At 39.9% G+C, this 21,557-nt stretch overlaps 1 protein-coding gene across 10 annotated transcripts in view; it reads left to right on the top strand.

The window, feature by feature from the left end:
- Positions 1–21,557, top strand: part of MTA3 (metastasis associated 1 family member 3) — a 216,439-nt gene that overhangs the window by 163,364 nt on the left and 31,518 nt on the right. For 7 of the 10 annotated variants that reach the window (XR_012379715.1, XM_073897349.1, XM_073897350.1 and 4 more), the window contains 3 exons: positions 11,189–11,263; positions 13,547–13,605; positions 18,515–18,639. Coding sequence is in view for 9 of the 10 variants with exons in the window: in XM_073897349.1 (XP_073753450.1) it covers positions 11,189–11,263; positions 13,547–13,605; positions 18,515–18,639 (259 nt within the window). In the remaining variant the exon portion in view is untranslated. The remainder of the gene's footprint in view (positions 1–11,188; positions 11,264–13,546; positions 13,606–18,514; positions 18,640–21,557) is intronic. The other 3 variants (XM_073897347.1, XM_073897354.1, XM_025868135.2) reach the window with 1 other exon arrangement.

Consider the following 21,557-nt stretch of genomic DNA (forward strand, 5'->3'; position numbering starts at 1 on the left):
TTAATTTTGTTTATTTATTTGAGAGAGAGAGAATGAGAGATAGAGAGCACGAGAGGGAAGAGGGTCAGAGGGAGAAGCAGACTCCCCACTGAGCGGGGAGCCCGATGCGGGACTCGATCCCGGGACTCCAGGATCATGACCTGAGCCGAAGGCAGTCGCTTAACCAACTGAGCCACCCAGGCGCCCTGAAATGGGGAAATTTCTATTTGAGAAGTCCATAGATAGCTTTCTATGGCAGTCATCCTTTCTAGATTATCCAGTTTGTTGGTATATAATTGTTCATAGTAGTCTCTTGTGATCTTTGTATTCTTGCAGTATGAGTTGTAATGTCTACTCTAGTTTTCATTTCTGATTTTATTTATTTCAGTCTTCTCACTTTTTTCCTTAGTCTAGTTAAAGTTTGTCAATTTTGTTTATCTTTCCAGAAAAGCAACTCTTAGTTTCGTTGATCTTTTCTGTTGTTTTTCTAGTTCATACTTCATTTATTTCTCCTCTGACCTTTGTTGCTTCCTTCCTTCTGCTAACTGGATACACTCTCTTTCATTGATTTTTCCCTCTAACCAGATAATTTCTAATGACCTGTCTTTGAGTTCACAGATTCTTTTCTCTGCTTGGTCATGTCTGTCATTGATGTTCTGTATTGCATTTTTTTAATTCATTGTATTCTTTAGCTTTAGAATTTTTGTTTTTATGATGTCTTTCTCTTTTGAGCTTATTTTGTTTATTGTTTTCCTGATTTTGGAGTCTATCTCCTGATTTCAGTTCTATCTGTATTTTCTATTTTTTTTTTAATATTTTATTTATTTATTTGACAGAGAAAGAGAGCACAAGTAGGCGGAGCGGCAGGCAGTGGGAGAGGGAGAAGCAGGCTCCCCACTGAGCAAGGAGCCCAATGCGGGTCTCAATCCCAGGACCCCGGGACCATGACCTGAGCTGGAGGCAGATGCTTAACCGACTGAGCCATCCAGGCACCCCTCTATCTGTATTTTCTTGTACCTCACTGAGCTTCCTTAAAACCCTTATTTTGAAATCATTATCAGGAAATCATAGATTTCTATTTCTTTGGGGTCAGTTACTGGAAAATCACTGTTTCTTTGGTGATGTCATGTTTCCTTAATTTTTCGTATTTCTTGTAGCCTTGTGTTGATGTTTGTGCATTTGATTGATTAGGCACCTCTACCAGACTCTACCGACTGGTTTTAGTGGGGAGAAACCCATCACCTGCAGTGGGTACAAGGGTGTTGGAAGGGTGGGTATGATGGTTCCAGCTCTTGGGAAGGCCCATCAGCTTCATCAGCTGAGGTCAGTGTCAGTTAAATTGCAGGGGTCTTCAACAGCCAGTGCTCCGGGTATCTGCAGTGGCAGTGACGGCTGTTGGGGTCTCTGGTGGCAAAGGCTGCTGGGGACCTCCTGATCTCTTTCTCTCCCATGGGATATATCATTGCCAGAGGGATCCCTGTTGGCATTGGACCTGGCTTTGGAGTACCCTTGCTGTGGCAGTGAGCATGAGGTGTGAGCATGCTTGGACCAGCTACAGAGCCAGGTGTGGAGCATGGAGGCTTGTAGAATGACAGCAGTCTGGGGTCTGATGTGCTGGCTAGCCTGCAGTGTCAGTGCCAGAGATGTGAGCACATGTGGAGTGGCTATGGAATCAAAGTCTGAAGTGTGGGTGCGTGTGGAGCAGCCAGGGTTCTGGGGTCCTGGGTGTGCACAGGGTTGGAAGTTGGGGCTGGCAGCCCTGTTCCTGGGGTGGGGACACAGCAGTGTCTTCTGGGAGGGGTGCAGCAGCATGCCCCTCTCTAGGAGGTCAGTATCAGCAATGGCTGTTGGTTACCTCGGTGGCAGAAGCTGTCCGTTTCCTCTGCAGAGCAGACTGTTGGAGTCCACGCCAACAAACACTGCAGAGTCCTCTGCTGTGAACATGGCAGGGACTCTGCAGCTATCCTGAGGACTGTTGGGTTCCTCTGCACAGCAGGCTACTGGGGACCACAGTGGCACCCACTACGTGGCTTATACTGATAGCCTTTACCCTTCTTTTTTTGTGCTTAGCCATTTCCAGATGTCTCAGCTAAGCCTACCTCTGCAGTGGTCCTTTCTATGTGGTTATTCCTCGTTTTTTGCTCCACGGTGTTGCCATAACTTCTTACTTGACTCTTAATACATCCATCCTCCCAGAGCTATTTTCATTTGTCCATAGCTGTCAGATACAAAGACAGGTATCTCCTACTCCTGTGTCTTGCTTACCACTTTCTCCTTGTTCATTTTATCTTGAGTTGTCTAGTTTATTGTCATAAAGTGGATCATAATCTCCTATTACCCTTTGAAAGTCTTTGGGATGGAGCTGTAGTGATGCCCCCTCGCACATTCTTCTTTCTCTTTTCCTCATCAGTCCAGCTAGGAGTTTGTCAGTTGTATTGATCTTTGCAAAGAACCGGTTTTTTTGTTTGATTGATTTTTTTTTGTTTGTTTCATCAGTTTCTGCTTTTATGGTGTCATTTCCTTTCTTCAGCTTGCTTTAGGCTTAAGTGCTTTGTCTTTCCCTAGTATCTTTTTAAGGTTGAAGCTTAAGGTTGAAACTTCCTTGTAACGTAGTCATTTGTTGGGTAGTATATGTTTGGCTGACAGTGATTTTAGCTTTTTCTCAAAATCATCTTACTGTGCTGTTTAACAAAAATGTTATTCTTTATGGAACTCATTTTTTTCTTTTTCAGTACTCTAAAGATATCTCCCTGGCTTACATAGTTTCTGATGAGAAGTTCCTGTGTATGTAAATGTTTCTTTGTGCTCAAGATTTTCTCTTTATTATTATTTTTTTTATTTTTTTGTTTTTTGGCAGTTTTACTACTACAGTGCTCCTGGGTATGTTTTTCTTTGTAATTATTCTACCTAGTTTCCAAGAGCCAGGATCTGCTGTTTGTGTGTTAGTTTGTATGATTTATATATTGATCTATCTTCCAGTACACTAATTCTTTTCTTTGCCATGTCCAGTATACCGATAAACTTGTTAAAGGAATTCTTCAAATATGATAGCATATTTTGCTAACATTTATATTTTATTTTTTATACTTTTTTTTTTTTTAAAGATTTTATTTATTTATTTGAGAGAGAGAGAATGAGAGATAGAGAGCACGAGAGGGAAGAGGGTCAGAGGGAGAAGCAGACTCCCTGCTCAGCAGGGAGCCCGATGTGGGACCCGATCCCGGGACTCCAGGATCATGACCTGAGCCGAAGGCAGTCGCCTAACCAACTGAGCCACCCAGGCGTCCCTATTTTTTATACTTTTAATCTGTTTAAATTCCCCATCTATTCACGTGTGCTGTCTTACCTTTTAAGATCCTTTAATATATTAATCTAATCTGTAGGTGGACCAGGTTTGGATTTGGTTGTTGTTCTATTTACCTTCAGGGTACCACTGTATTGGAAGGCCTGACATTTCATGTACTGCTTTGACATCTTTGAGCCTCACTGGGCCCCAAAAGCGTAACTGTGAGTTCCACTGCTCTTGCCAGATATGCTCCCCCCCCGCCCCAGTGGGAAAGGCTCCGCATCTGCTCAGTTCTTCTGGCATCTCCCTCCTTCCACCTTTTGGGTTTCACTTCCCTGCCAGCCCACAGAATTACTCAGAGAAGCCGATCACATCCTCCCCTGGGAACCCTCTTCAGAACCAGGGCATCACACCTCACCCTCTTGTTACACAAAACCTCACTTTCACAGCCTAGTGACTCACTGTGGCCCTACACGGTGTCGTCTTCCCCTGGGCTGTGAATAGCTGTGACTAATAAACCACTGTCAGTCTCCTCTCTTTTGTCTTCAGTGTTATGTGTTGTACATCTGGCCACCTGATACTGTTTTGAGGGGTGGGTCCCTCCCTCTGTGAAGGGGTGAATAGGAGGTGATCTGAACATCCACAGACTTCAGATTCTTACCTGTGCTTGTTGTGGGGCCTGGAATGTGGGAGGGCTTCTTCAGTATTCCTGTCTCAACCTTAGCAGGCCCTGTGCTACAGGGCCTCTCTCCACATTTTGATAAGTTGTGTTTTCATTTTTGTTCCTTCAAAGTATTTTCATTTTTCGTTCTGATTTTCTTTTTGACTCATGGATTATTTAGAGGTAAGTTCCACATATGTGTGATTTTTTTTTCCATATATTTTTGTTAGAAGTCTAGTTTAATTCTGTTGTGATCAGAAAACATACTTTGTAAAAAAAATCAAAATTGTACATTTTTGACATGTGATTGATCCTGATCATAGTATATGTTCCATTATGGTGAATGTTCCATGTGCTCTTGAAAAGAAGAGATATTTTGTTATTTGGTGGAATGTGCTATAAATGCTATTAGGTCAAATTTATTGATGGTGTTATTCAAGTCTTCTGGAGCTTTACTGATTTTCTGTCTACCTGTTGTTGAGAGAGCGGTATTAAAAGTCTCTAGCTGTAATTGTGAATTTTTCTGTTTTTCTTTTTCAGTTATAATAGGTTTTTGCTTTAATTATGTTGAATCTGTCTTACTGGGTACATACATTGAGCATTGTTATCTTCTACTAATGAATTGACCCTTTTATCTTTACATCATGTCTCTTTATGGTAATATTTCTTGCGGTGAAATCTACTTTTTCTCCTATTAATATAACCACTCCAGTTTTATTTTATTGATTACATGGTATATCTTGTTTCCATCCCTTTATTTGTATCTTATTTATATCCAGAGTAGGCTTTTGTAGACTGAATATAGTTGGATCTTTTGTTAAAAACCAGTCCAACAATCTCTACCTTTTACTTGGATTGTTAGACCATTTACCTTTAATATCATTATCAGGAATGTAATTTTTGGTTTAAAACCAATCATGTTTCCATTAATTTTCCATTTGTCCTATTGTTCTGTTCTTTCCCCCTTTTCAAAATTATTTAAAAAGATTTTATTTTACTTTAGAGAGAGAGAGAGAGTAGGGGGGAGGGACAGAGGAAGAGAGAGAGGCAGAGAATCCCAAGAAGACTCCATGCTGGGCGCCTGGGTGACTCAGTTGTTAAGTGTCTGCCTTCGGCTCAGGTCATGATCCCAGGGTCCTGGGATCGACCCCCACATCAGCCTCCCTGCTCTACGGAAAGCCTGCTTCTCTCTCTCTCACTCCCCCTGCTTGTGTTCCCTCTCTCGTTGTGTCTCTCTCTGTCAAATAAATAAATAAAATCTTTAAAAAAAGAAGACTCCAGGCTGAGTGCGGAGCCGGATGAGGGGCTCGATCTCACGACCCTGAGATCACAACCTGAGCCGAAACCAAGAGTTGGACGCTTAACCAACTGAGCCACCGAGGTGCCCCTTTAATTATTTTTTTATTCCAGTTTTATCTCTACTAGTGGCTTACTAATTAAACTTTTATTTGTTCGGTAGTTTACAATATGCATCTTTAATGTTGTACAATCTACCTTCAGTCAAATCCACTTGGATCCACATAGATTATAAGAACCATGTGACCGGGGCGCCTGGCTGACTCAATTGGTAGAGCATGTGACTCTTGATCTCTGGGTCATGAGTTCAAACTCCATGTTGGATGTAGAGCTTACTTAAAGAGAGAGAGAGAGAGAAAGAAAGAACAAACGAACCATGTGATAATACACTTCTAGTTCCTCCTTCCCCTTCTTGCACTTTTGTCATACATTTTACTTCTGCCTATATTCTAAATCCCACAGTGAATTATTACTGTTTTTTTCCTTTAGACAATCAGTGATCTTTTTAAAGAGATTTTTTAAAATATCTTTTTTCCCCATATTTACTTATGTATTGTTATTTATTTTAAAAAAGGTTTAAATACTTCAAATGTAATTAATTGTTAACCAGTGCAGTTATCAATGCAATTTTACTTCAGATGTAATTAATTGTTAGCCAGTGCATTTATCAATGCAATTTTATGTTTCCTAAAAGAAGGAAGGGTGGGTTTTTATTGTACATGTTGAAAGGAGGAGGGAAGAGTATTATGTATTTAATTTAATTTGGAATAAGCCATAGTCTTAAAAGAGCTGTGGTTTGAATTTGTTATCTTGGGCTGTCCATTGCATGTAAATACAAGATGCTCTTTTGGATGTAAATCTGGGAACTGTAGTATGAATGTTATCATTAATAAAACATTAATCCCCCCCAAAAAAATGTTACCATTTCTGCCCCTCTTCATTTCTTAGTGTAGATTCGAATTCCCTCACCACCAGCCGGGGCTTTCTCAGATTTCCTGCTCTGGGCCAGTTCTTTCTGATGAACACCTGTTGCAGATCCATGGCAAATGTGGATGGATTCCCCTGGTGTCTAGAGCTCCCATAGATGCTAAACAGTTGCCCTAGCTCACTGTTGACCTTTAATAATTTGGTATATTTTTGGCTGTTTTCTTCTTTGTTTTAATTTGTTATCTCTCTCTCTTTTTTTTGTTTTGTTTTGTGCTTTTCCAAAGTAAAAATAGTTTGAGTCTAGTCTTTACTCAGTGACTTTGGAGTTCAGTTCAGTTGATTGTCTTGTAACTTTAGCTCTATGATGGGCTCAAGAATTGGTGTGGTTTTGTAGATTATCTGTTTTTTTTTTTCTTCTCACTTTTAGGGTGGGAATGACATTCTTTTGTGGATTTTATATCCTAAGGAGAAGCAGGACCTGAAATATGCAAAGGAACCTGATAAATTCAAAGTGCAGAATAGTAAAGTCTGTGTTCCTTATGCATTTAGGTCTCTTGCTATAGAAACTCCTTTCAGCAGAGGATATTTCCTAGCTGTTTTATCACTTAAGCTTCAATTGCAGATAACTAAATTATATAAGCTATTTTAAACAGAATTGGATTTCATTTGGATAATTACTTTTTATAGTTATAAATATTATATATTTATTATATGCTATATAATTTTGGATAATTGATAGGGTTGGAGAATTAGGCTCCAGGATGGACATCAGAACATTCCACAGGAATGGTCCAGCAGGGGAGTTCCTACCTCTGCCCCACCTGGGAAGTGGGAAGCTGCTGGGTTAACCTCTGTTCCAAGACTACACTACTTGAAACATGGTCTTGGGACTAGGAATCCTCTAGTGGAGCTGATAGCTCTAGAACAAACTTATGCCTCTTAGCTCTGCTGCAGCTGAACAGAGATACCTGTGCACTGTTCCCTCTATCCTGCTTAATTCACTTCTGAATGTAGGTCCTCTACATCTGTTTGGAAGAAATAAATCACAAGGGAGCCTCAGAAATACAGTATTTCCATTCTAGCCTTCCAGGATAGGAAAGTGAACTTGAAGGTAGTTGGAAAGCCATAATTGGAAACAACAGAATCCATCTGAGTGAGCTAGTTTAAGGAGAGAGAGATTGATTACAGGGTGTGTTACGGGCTAACAGAACCTCCAGGCGGGCCAGGTTCCAAGTTTACATTCTTCACAGCCAAGACTTTTGAAGCCAAGAACCAACTAACTAACCCTGCAATGGCAACATCCTAGCACAAACTCCATTGCATATATTGCCTCTACCACCAGTCTTGCTTGATTTCTGCTCCAACTTGATTCTCTCAATAAATGCCACACATTGGGACACCTGGCTGGCTCAATCAGAAGAGCATGCAACTCTTGATCTCAGGGTCATGAGTTCGAGCCCCATGTTGGATGTGGAGATTACTTAAATAAATAAAACAAAAGAAAAATAAATGCCACATGTCTAGGGCTATTCTTTGAACACTTCCTACCTTTGTACAAGCTAGAGTGCTTTTGATTATGGATAAGAGAAACTCAACCTCACCCAGTTTAGTATAAAGAGTAAATGTATTAGTTATATTAGTCAGGGTTCTTAGTTGCTAAGTACAAAATTCACTATATCTAATTTAATCAGAAATGAATATAGGATATTAAGTTCTCACAGAATCTCTGGAAAGACTAGAGAACCAGGGTTGGACGCTACACTTCCGGGAAGAGTGGAAATACCCATGCCCTCTGCTGCTTGGCATCCATGATGTTAAGTGTGGATGGCAGAAAGGTTAACACAGATGCCTCAGAAGAACATGATATTTCAACCATCATTCCTTTTTTTTTTTTTTAAGATTTATTTACTTATTTTAAGAGAAAGAGGGAGAAAGAGAGCAGGGGCAGGGCAGAGGGAGAGGGAGAGAATCCTCAAGCAGACTCCCCACTGAGTACGGAACCCGATGCAGGGCTTGATCCCAGGACCCTGAGATCATGACCTGAACCAAAATCAAGAGTCGGACATTCAACTGACTGAGCCACCCACGTGCCCCTCAACCATCATTCTTGCCAAATAGTTCATTCTCCCTGCATGTGGCCTCATCCTTAACGTTGCTCACTTCTCTATCTGGATGTCATCTTGTCAGCTTGCCTAAACATGGCCCATATGTCTGTATCCTTGGTCCAGGGTATCTGGGGAAAACGTAGTTTAGAGCTTTTAGGAAGGTAAGCTAGAAGTGGATTGGAAGTGGGTATATAGGATCTGTCATCACCCACCTCTTTGGTAACTCAGCATCATCCTTGCCTTCCATACATGCTTCCTTTCCATAGATCAACTTTTAAACAATTGTAATTATCCTTGAATCATTAGAAAATGTGGTATCTTTTCCTCAAATTTAATGTCACAGCAACTTTCTCTGGTTTATTCCTCCTCTGGTTTTAGTCACAACCCTGTCTTTATTGCTTGTAACTTCTGCATTCAACTATAAAGGAAAAACTACCTGACAGACCTTATATAAAAATAGAAAGGGAATTGGGCTGCTGAAGGAAAACCATTATACCAAGCAAGGAAGGAAATATAGCTTCTTTAGTCGTCTTTTCTCTGTTTCTGAAACTCATCCTGAGGTCTTCATTGGCATTCAAAATCAGATTCCTCCACTGTTCTCCCCTTAGTCCCTTAGATGACCAGTGTTCTTAACCTGGTCGGGTGACCCAAACCTTTATTCCTAAGGGTTCTGAGCCCTGGGTTAGAAGCAGTGTTCTGTGAGAACAAGTCATTCATAAGTCTGTGGTTGGTATTGCTGGTCGATGCATTATAGGCAGAAAAGGCTAGTCATATTTAGAATAATTGTCTATTCAACAAGGACAGGATGTCTGTTCATTCCAGGATGCTGAGAGTCTAATGTAACTGACATGTTACCAGGAATGGTGCCATGTTGGAAGCCCAGTGTACTGTGTTCCTTGCAGATTGGACACCTGGAGTAATCAGATCAGATTTGGTGAGAGGACATCCATGTGGTGGTACCCATGTGTAATCTCTGTCTGCTTGCCTCTGTGTCCATTTTGTTATGTGTCCTTTGAGCAGTCATTGTTGTGGCTAGGGAAGGAGGCTGGCTGAAAGCCCTAGAGGAGATCATCTTGTCCTCCTGATATTAATGAGAACCTCCTCTACAGAGGGAGCCTTTGATAAGCATGGAGACACAAATATCCTCACACTTGGGCCCATCCAGAGGTATCCGTCCCACAAACCTGTTTCCTAAGCCTTATTGTTACCAACCTTCTAATCTAATTCCTTCCAAGTCCCCGATCATTGTGACAGGTAAATAACCACTCTCTGCGAGTGGGTATGGATGAGTACCTCTGGCCAGCTTTCCTTCAACTCAAAGTAGAAAACCCAATGGTGACTAATGTCCTGCCCTTCCAAAGGATTTCCCTTCTTCTCTGTGCTTCAGAGCCACTCCTGCTTGGGGCTGAGATGCTGCAGCAGTAGAATTCTGGTCAGTGCCAGTATATCATGCAAAGCCATCAGCTACATTCAGATTTTTTCCTCCTCACTTGCCATGTCCTAGGGAACTCCTATGAAACCATGAGGGTTGAGGGAGAAATGATACTGCAACAGGAGTAGGAGTAGACACACTGGGATGTGTTACTTGTACTTTCAAGATGTGTACTTCTTGAGATCGCGGTGTTCTGAGCACAGCTGAGTAGGACTTTATGGCTTAGATAAAATCTGGCTGATGATGAAGCTCAGGTTCCATAGTCACCTGGTTTCCTTTTCTCAGCCTTCCAGGTAATTGCACGCCGGGGCTGTTTCTCAGAAGACTAGTGGGGGGACGAAGAGGTCTTAGCTTGCTTGAAGCACTGAGGGACTGTGCCCATGACTGTCCTCTGAGGTCTTCCCCTGTGAGGTCTTGCGGTGGGCTTCTTACACCATCCCTCAGACACTTTCAGCTCTGTCAGATTGCCCGTTGGGTCATAGAAAACAGTATTTGCCTTAGCTGCAGTGCAGACACCAGGGGCTGTGCGATTTGGTCCTTTAAGGAGGCCACGTTTGTAACTGCTGTTGCAGTTTCCACCCCGTTAAGCTGAAAATAATGTCCTTTGTCGAAACTCCATCTGTTTTCTCTTCAGAGCAAACAGGTGAGTGAAACGTGGAAGTGATAAGAATGGTGTGGATATACCCGTGGGTTTCAAGCAGACCCCTTGCTGCAGGGCGGTGTGGGAAGTACTGTTGTGACTCCCCGGTCCCCATGGTGCATTAGGGCAAGCTAGCTAGGAGTCGGAGAGAGCACTGAGTCACCTCTCCGTAACATCTGGCGCAACAGCTAAGATTGTGACTATCACATCATTTGTTTGAAGGTTTGATCTGTTCCGATTTACATCTCGGATGACTGACAGATTTCCCTTTACAGAGGGTCTCGTTAGTAGGAGCTCATTTGGCCAGTTTTGAGTCATAGGAAAATAGCAAAGGTAAGCTTCCTATTTCTCAGATACAAGCCACACTCAGCTACGCTGTCTCCCAGAGATTTAGGTTTTTATTTTATTTACAAAATAGGTCAAAATAAAGCAGTTTTGATAGAGATGAGAACCTTTATGCCAGAGACCAAATGACAACCAGGTGTGGCTGCATCTTTGGGAGTGTAAAGTAACTTAGGCTAAATCTATTTAAATATCATTTCTAAAAATTGTACTTCAGTCCCACCTGCAGCCCAGGAATAACTCTCCTGAATAGGTCATGAAATATTATCAGTCATAATGTTTATAATCTTTAATAAAATGGGAGGTGAGAAATGGAATGTGTTGTATTAGAGTCTCTGACTGAATATAACTTGTTTGGGGTACGCTTTGCTAAGAATTAATTTTGGTTTTCTCAAATACTTCTCCTAGAATGAATCTTCCATGTGGATATTTGCCTCATTATTTTTAAAAAAGTTATTTTAAAAAGAAAGCAGTTTCTACAGTAGCTTGTTTTCCATTATCATATTAAATATTTTTTCAGCTCCCTTGGAAATCATTGACTAGCATCATTGAATATTATTACATGTGGAAAACTACTGACAGATACGTGCAGCAGGTAATTTTCTTCATATTGCAATCAATACAATTGCATTGAAGTGAGCTTTCTGTTCATATCTTAATATTTCTTAGCAATATACTTAATTTTAAATTTGTTTGCTTTATATTTTCTGTACTATTTTAAACTATATGATTTCATGTCCTTAAGATATTAAGATTTTAGTCCTAATATTTTCTTTACTTCAGAAGTCATTATGATAAATATTTTCGAAAGACGACAGGGAAAGATACCACTAGAGAGGTCTTATTTTCCTTGCAGGTGCTTGGTGCTTCATCTCTTTATGAGTGTAGTTGAGTGGAATGACCTAAGATGTGAAAAAGTTATTTTTATGGATTATTAGAAATTTAGACCAATGCCATCAACCATACAGTTTGAGATATTTTGAAAGATTTTCTGAAACCTCCTTAGATGACATTTGTGTCATATATATATCCTCTTAAGTCTTTGACCTTAACCATAGTAGTTAGTATTACTAATTTGATGTTTTGGTACTGTACATAAATTTTTCTCCAGAATTATTTCTAAAAGCAGGGAATCCTTTAATTTTGAGTCCTTCCTAAATGTTCCAGTTTGAGGTAATTCTCTCACTTACTTTATTTGAGTACTATTACTTTTGGGGAAAGGTACTTTTTCCTTAGTGACTTCAGTCAATACTTGTCTTTATATTCGTCTAGTCACAGTTTAGAGCTGGTAAAGAAAGGAGCACATATATTTAATACAGACGTTATTTTCCCTAAGTTATGTGATCGTACAGTGGCAAGTGTTGGGTGCCATAAAAATACATTTTAAGGGTCACTTCTATTTTTTCATTTTTATTTTTTTTAAAGATTTATTTATTTATTTGAGAGAGAAAGTTGGGGGAGGGGTTGGGCTGCAGAGGGAGAGAGAGTATCCCAAGCAGGCTCCACGCCCTGCACAGAGCCCGACTTGGGGCTCGATCTCACGACCCTGAGATCACAACCTCAGCCGAAACCAAGAGTCGGGCACTCAACCAACTGAGACACCCAGGCGCTCCAAGGATCAGTTTTAAAATGACCATAATGAGTTGTCGAGATCATGAATAGTGAACACATACCCATGGCTTATTGAAAAGTTTCTAGTGTCAACATCATGTAGAATTCAAAAGTGCTTATTTCAAACAACATAGAAGTGAAGACCATGTACTCTGGAAACTTGTGTTTTTCAAGGCCAAAAAAGTCCCTAAAGATGGTGGAAATGATGGCATTATGGGTGGTTGAAAAGTAGTTTTTGGATAAAATTATTTCCAAATATTTCAACTCTGTCTCTGAAAGTTTTATTCTTTTCTTTAAAGATTTTCTTTATTTGAGTGAGAGAGTGAGCAAGTGAGAGCGAGAGCCACATGCACGAGCAGAGGGAGAGGGAACAGTAGGCTCCCCACTGAGCAAGGAGCCCAATGTGGGACTCAGTCCCAGGACCCTGAGATCATGACCTGAGCCGAACGCAGACGCTTAACCGACTGAGCCACCCAGGCACCCCTCTAAAAGTTTTAAGCTGCCCTCTTAAATGTTTTGTTTTCTCCTCATTGAGAATATGGATGGCTGCCTTATATTCTGGTTTGTCTTCTTTTTGGATATCTACCATATATTCTTTTCCTTCCTTGTTTGTATTCATTTACTGTGTTGATCAGTTTCTGGATATGATTATAGGTAATCTTTTCCCACTCCTTTTCCTACATTTGGCTCCTAATTGGCTCCTGAAATCTGATGTGAGTTCAGCTAGGCTTTAAAGTTTATTGCGTATCTCTTAACATTTGAGGGTAAATACATATTTAATTGTACTTAGGGGAGTTGTTATCTCTTTCTTTTTCATGGACCTTGGAAACTCATCATTTCTGATAAAAATATTTTTTAAAGCAAAGAGTGTGTGTGTGTGTGTGTGTGTGTGTGTGTGTGTGTGTGTGTGTTCCAGAAGAGCAAAAAAGAAAGTAGAAACTAAATTTGCAAAGTAAAAATGGTTATTTCTAAGTCCTGTTTATTCACTGGTGGAGCAGTAGAAAATGGACTTATTCACTACTTTCTTTTTAAAATCTAGGTCTAAAATGGTATTAAAACTTGCAGTTTTGTACCTCAGAATCTAGTGACTTGTCTCACAAGTAAACACAGTTTGAGAATATGTACATGAAAGAAAGGCCTTTGCTAAAAATGACAATTTTTGAATGATGTTTTAATATTTCATTTTCTTATGAATTTTTTAAGACAGTGAAGTGGTAATAATTATTAGGCATTGTATGTAAAATATTTCATCTATCTTTTGAATTAGAAACGTCTAAAAGCAGCGGAAGCCGAGAGTAAACTGAAACAAGTATATATCCCAACTTAGTAAGTAACAGAAATCTTTTTAAATATTTGTCATAGTATGAATTCTATGAAAACACAATATGTCATTTTGGTCAGTTTCAGCCAGATTTGAATTTCTTTCCATATCTTATTTTCTGACACTGCAAACCACGAGACTTGCTTCCATTATACCACTACAGTGATTTTTTTTTTTAGAAAGAAAAATGGCTGGTGGGAGAAACCCCACGTAGACAGACAAAAGGGTGAGAGGGAAGATGCCACGTGGTACCCTTCTATCAAAGGTGTAGGGAAAGCATCCGGAAACTAGCCTGTGAGACTCTATTATTTGAAGCAAATGTGTTTCAGAAAGCTAGCAGCTTTTGAAAACTTCTATGTTATAGAATGGATTTGGGAGGTGTGGTGCACATTGCCCTTTTGAGGTTGTTTATTTGGTTGCAGATTTTACATTGTTTGCTTGGCAGAATGGTTAAAGAGAGTAAGAAGAACCATATACTTTGTAAATGTTGGATAAATAATGAATAGGTATCAATTGTTTCACATGTCTGGTGTTCTCTCATCATTATTTGGGGGGCTTAGAAATCGTCATATCAAAATGAATGCCAGTTTGCTTTTCATTTGCTACATTTTAAATGAATTATAATCTTTTTTGAGGCCTTTCAAGATCGTTCATTTATTCAGGAAAACTTAAGTTTATTGAGCACCATGTGTATAGTGCTATACTAGGTTCTATGGGGATTAAAATGGAATTTGCTACGAAGTTCTATGTGCTGCTCCAGGATTTTTCTCACTCAGTACAGTTGTTTTATACCTAGGCTTTTGTTCACTGAATTTTGATACAGTAATACATTTATATATAGGAGGCCTCATAGACAATGAATTGTGATATTTTTAAATCATTTTTTTATCTCAAGGCAGATAACATGTAATTTACAGGATTCAGAATTTTTATTCAGAGCTGTAATGTCCCTTCTGCAGTAGTTTCCAATATTTTAGAACGTTTTCTGTTTTATTGGAGTAATTTATAGAAGAGCAACCCCCCAAAGACGACAGTGTGGCGACTTAGAAGTCAGGTTTTTAGAAGCGAGCACCGCAGCATTCTTGTGCATTGTAGCGCTGTCACATCTAGGGGAGAACGTCTGACCAGTTTGCACCTAGTGACCCAGAGAACTGTTTCCGTTCTGTTTTGCGTTGACTTCACTGGAGTCTTGATCTAAGTCAAAGACCAGCAAACTGTAGTCTGCAGGCCAAATCTGACCTGCTGCCTGTTGTAAATGAAGTGTCGTTGGAACACAGCCATCCTCATTCATTTATATATTACTTATGTGTGCTTTCATGCTTCGATGGCAGCATTCAGAGGTTGTGCCAGAAATTGTAATAGCCACAGAGCTGAAAATATTTACGATGCCAACTGACCTAAGTGAATGATGTAAAAGTTACATAAATCTTCTACGTAAATGGAAGGTATGAGGTTACCTTGAGTTGGATAAGAATCTGAGTCCTTTGAAGAATTTCACAATTAACTCTGAAATCAAGTATTTTGAAACAAATAATAGATTAAGAATTATTTTATGCTGTCATTCGTTTGAGCCCAGCAGTCTCCTATATGCAGAGCACTCTGTTCAGTACTAGAGGTAGAAAGGTTAAGAAGACAGACTACATTCTAGCGTGGGGGAGACAGATGCCAAACAGTCACCCAGTGTGACAGGTACTATGATGGGGAAGAACAGAATAGTTTTTATGAGAATTTGTACAGGAAAACCAGACTCAGTTGATGCTGTCAGGAAAGATTCCTTGTGGAAATGAGTCTGAGTGAACTCTGGAGGAGGAAGAGGAATTAACCAGGTGATGGAGGCTTTCCAGGCCAAGGGAATCCTGATATCGGAAGGGGCAGAACAGTAGTTAAGGAGCTGAGACAAAGGCAGGGTAGCTGGTGTCAAGAGAGTGTTGAGCTGCGGGAGGCTGGTATGGGAGGCCAGGGCCAGGAGTGTACCCATCTGATGAACAGTGGAAATGGATTTTAAACAAGGAAGTGTCATGATCAAATTGGTGCTTTAAGATCACTGGCTCTATTTTAGAAAATGGTTTGGGGAAGAGGAGTAATAGTGGATGTAAGGAGACCCAATTATGAAGTTCTTGGAGAAGAAAGGTGACAGTAGCTTGACCTGGAGCTGTGGCCCTGGAAATGGGACACCACTTGGAGGTGATTAACGTGTATGGAGGGGTAGAGGGGAGATGTCAAGCTAGAGTCCCAGATTTCTGGCCAGCACAGCTAGGTGGATTGTTGTGCCCTTCACCAAACTAAGAAACTGGCAGAGAAGCAGGCTAGGTCATTTTGAATTTGCTCTATCCAAAAAGAGGTGTTGAATCTGATGTCGGATGTATTGATCGTAAGTTCAGGGGAAAGTTTTGCTCTAGAAATACAAATTTGAGCTTCATCAGCATATAATATTGTGTTTGAAACCATGGATGAGCTTTCTTAGGAGGAGCAATAAGAGAAAAAGGGTCTTGGGCCAATGTTGAGGAAATCCAGGATTTATGTATCAGAAAAAGTAGGATAGCAAGGTGAGTGCATTATCACAAAAGCTGAGAGAGGAGTGTGCTTCAAGGAGCGGAAGAGATTAATTAATTAATTAGGTCAGATGTTGATGAAAAATAGCCTGAGAATTTAGCAGCATGGCAGTAGGTCATTCATTGGTCATCTTTAATGTAGTGGTCGAGGACTACATATAAGCCAGGGAACTGCAGAAAGTCAAGATGGGCAGCTCTCAACAAAAGTGGCTGGAAAGGTCAGCCGAAGGAGTTCTTCACTTTGAGGGGTAGGTTGGAAAAGAATAATAGAGTTTTTTAAGTAGGAGAAATATGTTTACATGATAATGAAGAGGGTCCAGGAAAGAGAATCAAATGTACAAAATTCTTAAGAGGGCAGTAAGGGTAGAATCTGGAATACAGATGAGGGAGAAGTTTGGGCATTAGCTAAAAGGACAGTTTCATATAATGCAGCTTTAAAAACTTTTTTTGTATGTTTGTCTTAGAGTAAAAGTTTATTCAGATGGTCACATTGAAATCATTTGTCACCTGAGAATTAACCTGTAGGTACTTAGATTTGCAAAACGGATTTTAAGTGATTCACGTGTCTGCATTCATTGAGTCTTTGCACACTTGTTTTCCTTTTATGATTATTATAGTTAAGATCAGTGGTTTATTCAGTCAAATAACATGCAAAATTCAGTTGAACAACGAAGGTTGTGTTTGCTCTCATTCTTTTTTCAGGCAGCTCACCTGTAAATTTGTATTAGCTCTTTTTCAACACATATATTTAGCCCTGGGTTGAATGTCAGAAGTTTTCATATTTTGAGGGAAGCCTTCTGAGATTCAGTCAGTCATTTGATTTAAGGGGGCCATCCTTCCTATCTATATCTAGTAGATTCTTAAAAATCAGAAATATTTATTACATACCTTTGGAAATCTTAGTCATTATAAGTCACCACTTTTAATCACGTACATTTTCAGCTGCAAACTGTTAAAAGAAACGCATTCTGTCTTGTGTAAAATGTGTTTTAAAAAATGATTTGTCTTCAAAATACATTTCCGGCACAGGTTAGAAGTGTAAATAATAGCCCTATTACAAAATGGGGACCTCACTGCACACAGAGGTTAAATGATTTCTTCTGGGGGTGGTGGTGAGGTGTCCCCTAAGAGTTACAGTAACAATGCCAGAAAGAAATCTTAATTTGCTGTCAGGCCAAGTTTACACATTAGGCTTTCACTGGTAAATGGAATTGAAGATCAACAGGGAACAGCAAAGAGGAAACTCCTGAGCCAACTCTGTGTTGAAACTCCAAGTGCCTTGGTAGTTGTGAACTCTCATTACTTCAGTAGCCGTGGGGAGTTACAGTCTGCATTCAGTCATTCAGCATTCATTGCTAACAAATGGTTGACTAGTTTATTTTGCTTGTTTTCTGTCTAGCAAATAGACGTGAAAGCTCCTCTAGAATGAAAGCTCCTTGAGGTCAGGCACTGAATAAATATATGTTTAATAAATTCTGAGTTTATTTGAGAACATGTCATGTGCACCTGTGTAGTATTCTAGGGCATGGCTTTATAAGCAGGGGAGTTAGCTTACCCCATGTGGGGAGAAGTTAGCCATGTTTGCACCAAGTAAGTACCAAGGTAATCTAGGCTGTTTCTCTAAGGAATTATGGCCTCTGGGAAATTAGCATATAAACACTTGATAGATGTCTCCTTCTCATCCTCCTAAAAATTTTTTCTTAAAAAGAAAAACCTCAAAATACATTGGTTGGCTTTTCTAATTTCAAGTGCTGTGTAATCTTTCTCATAAAAATTCAGACGTCATAGAAATCATTATCATAAACGGTTAAATCCCCTGAAATGCCAACTTAGATTCTAGAGGTATGCTCTGTTGACATCCACAGTGTCTTTGTTGAACACGTGGCTTTTGTGCAATTCCCTCAAGAGCCAGTGCCCTGTCAACAGCTTCCACACCAGCGGCAGGAATGGCACAGTGTTTCTCTCAAACACAACAACACACTGCTGTAACTTAATTTGTTTGATCCTCCCAAAATATCTTTTATTCTCAGGAGAATTCATGGTAAGTAACAGAGCTTAGGAACTTGTATCTTTCAAAAAGCCGCAGAGGGTGTTCTAAGGAAATTGTATTCGGGTGGAAGAGAGCTAATAATGGCTATATTGACTTTGTGCGTATCAGGCATAAGAGATTGGTTTTTACATACCCTTGTTTTGTACAGATGAATGGTTTGAGTTCATCTGAATACCTTACGTTTACCAGCTTATTTCTTCTTTACCAAACATTCAGATGTTTATATGTAGTTAAGATAAAGCAGCAGAGAGATAGACTTTTGCCTTGTTATACAAGTCATTTTTATCACCTCACTTTATATTTCATTGAAAGCAGCAAACCAAATCCCAACCAAATATCTGCCAGCAATGGCAAACCTGGTGCTGTGAATGGAGCCGTGGGGACCACATTCCAGCCACAGAATCCCCTCGTAGGGCGAGCCTGTGAGAGCTGCTATGGTAAGTTGTATGATAAGGCGGCTTTCTCCTCTCCTTTGGGGCCTGTGATGCGGTGCGTGGCCCTGTGTGTGGCCCTGTGCGCCCACTGCGGGGTGGGAGGTGTTGAGCAGCCCTTTCGAGGTGCCTGAGGCGCACCTCTCAGAGAGCAGGACGATGTGAGTAGATGCCCACCCTTCCCTTTGGCCTGGACACTGAATCTTGGTCCTGGGTTTCCTCTGCTTTGCTTCTGTGGGGTCGTCTGTTGAGTATCCCACCGCAGTGTTTGCTAAGCTGCATTCAGAGTTGTTGCTAGCTTTGTGCGAACCATGGTCCCACGGAATATACCAAATCCTATTTTGGAGTTTCTTAGTATACTTTGACAGAGGCTCCAAAAAGTTCTGTCAAGAAGACCTGTGTATGGATGAGGTGCTATTTATAATCCCCAGACCCGGTTCTGTCAGAGCACACTGGTTTGGGAGATGCTGTTTTATGATGTTTGCCTTTGCTTTTAGGGCCCCGGTATATTTATCAGTATCTGTTCATGTCAAAATCCTAGCAGACATGGGCAGTATCACAGCTTATTTGACTTGGATGTTAAATTGGTTTGGTGAGATGAAGTACTTGATAGACTTTTTTTTAAAAAAGATTTTATTTATTTAGATTTTATTTATTTATTTGAGAGAGAGAAAGCAAGCACACATGCGCACGGGGGAGGGAGGGGGAGAATCTTAAGCAGATTCCACGCCCAGCGCAGAGCCGGATGTGGGACTCGATTTCACCACCCTGAGATCATGACCTGAACCAAAATTAAGAGTTGGATATTTAACCAACTGAGCCACCCAGGTGCCCCGATACACTTGAAAAAAAAAAATTCTTGCTATTTTAATGTCTCTCTTAGCTCCCCCCCCCACTTTTTGTATTTTTTTTAAAGATTTTTTTTAAGTCATCTCTACACCAGTGTGGGGTTCTAACTCAGACATCCCTGAGATGAAGAGTCGCATGCTGTACTGACTGAGCCAGCCAAAACCCCACAGTTTTGGTATTTTTATACTTACTTGACATCTCAAACAACAACATAATCTGTTCATGGATATCAATGACATTATAATCTATGTTTCCTTACAATCAAAGTGGCCTGGGGTGAGAGAGGGAAGGAAACTAGTATTTATTGAAAGTCTTCTTGGTGCCCAGTTTTTTCTCTCAACAGCCCTTTGGAGGGATAGCTGTAGCTTACTGCCCTAAGGGCCCGGAAACGAGGGGCAGTGCAGCCTCTGCTCTGCTTCACACCAAGCTTCAGTGTTAGAAAAGCCTTTTTTTTTTTTAATTTAATTTTCATTTTTTTTAAGTAATCTGTACACCCAGTGTGGGGCTTAAACTCACAACCCCAAGATCAAGAGCTGCATGCTCTACCAACTGAAGCCAGGCACCCCAAGGAAAGACTTTTAAAACTAGGTAACATAGGGGCGCCTGGGTGACTCAGTCGGTTAAGCATCTGACTTGATTTCAGCTCAGGTCATGATCTCAGGGTCATGAGATCAAGCCTCGTGTTGGGCGTGGAGTCTGCTTAAGATTCTCACCCTCTACCCCTCCCCCGCTCACTCTCTAAAAGTAAATAAATAAAAATAAAAAACAGGTCATATAATTTCCTTACCTGAAACCAAGGAAAGTATGATCCAGACAAATTGCTGACTTCATAGAAATAGTACATTTCTAACCATTTTTCTGCACCATGGAAGCACAAAGGGAAATACATGTATATGTATATGTATAACATATGTTATACATATGTATAATGTTATACATAATTATATATGTATTGCATCATGAGTGTCTTTGAATTGGAAACTCTTAGATATTGAAGTTTATTTGTATTTAAATGAAAATAAAAAGAATCCTACAGACAAGTGGTGGCTTAATCTGTCTTATTTTTGACTTACTCCTTTTACACTCATGTAGTCTCACATATTCTTTTAAATAATTATTCTGTCATTTTTATGTGTGCATGACAAATGAGTGAGTTTTATTTTATAATATTTATTTTGGACTCATTGAATAATATCATAAGATGTATCTCATAACATGCATGTAAGATTTATCTTTATAGAATTTGGTGTTTTCTTTTTGTCACTTCTTTTAAAAGATTTTCTTTATTTAAAAAAAAGATTTTATATATTTTAGAGAGAGAGCACACAGAGGGGCTGGGCAGAGGGAGATGGAGAGAGAGAATCTCAAGCAGACTCCTCAGCCTGATGCAGGGCTCAGTCTCATGACCCTGAATCATGACCTGAGCCAAAATCAAGAGTCAGACACTCAAGTGACTTGTGCCACCCAGGAGCCCCTGTTACTTTTTAATTGCATTTGAGTTAATTATGTAGGGGGAAAGATGTTGCTTGACAAATATTAAAATGCCATGTCATGGTTAACTTGGGTAAAGATGTACATTTAAATATGAGTGAAATTTTATATTCAGAATCAAAAGTAGGAGCCTAATATTTAGGATTCTTAAAATGTGTGTTTAAAAAAAAATCAACTTATTTGACTTATTGTTTCTAAATTATAAGAGGAAAGGTTTTGGGCTGCTGTTTGCAAGGAGTCCCCTAGAAATAACACATGATGGGTGCACAGTATTATTCTCAATAAACTAAGACACAGTTTGATTATAATGGTCAGTATATTTTCTCTTTCTGACATTGGCTTGTGAAGTGTTAGTTGACACTTTCATGTACTGTTTGAACATTTTGACCTGACGAAGGTAACTTACAAATCAGGGGGAAGAGTATTCCAAGGCAAATGTAGAGAATTATTTTTTATGTACCTCGTTAACTTAATGTTTCAGTGCCAGTGTTTCCTATCTTAAACTTCATATCCATTGTGGGAATACTTTAAATGTTATATGGCAGTAATTCAAACTGCAGAACAAAACTGACAATGGCTTGCAC

This window comes from Callorhinus ursinus, unplaced genomic scaffold (genome assembly GCF_003265705.2).
Source record: "Callorhinus ursinus isolate GAN/ISIS: 27379988/994484 unplaced genomic scaffold, GSC_fseal_2.0 scaffold10, whole genome shotgun sequence".
Lineage (NCBI taxonomy): Eukaryota > Metazoa > Chordata > Mammalia > Carnivora > Otariidae > Callorhinus > Callorhinus ursinus.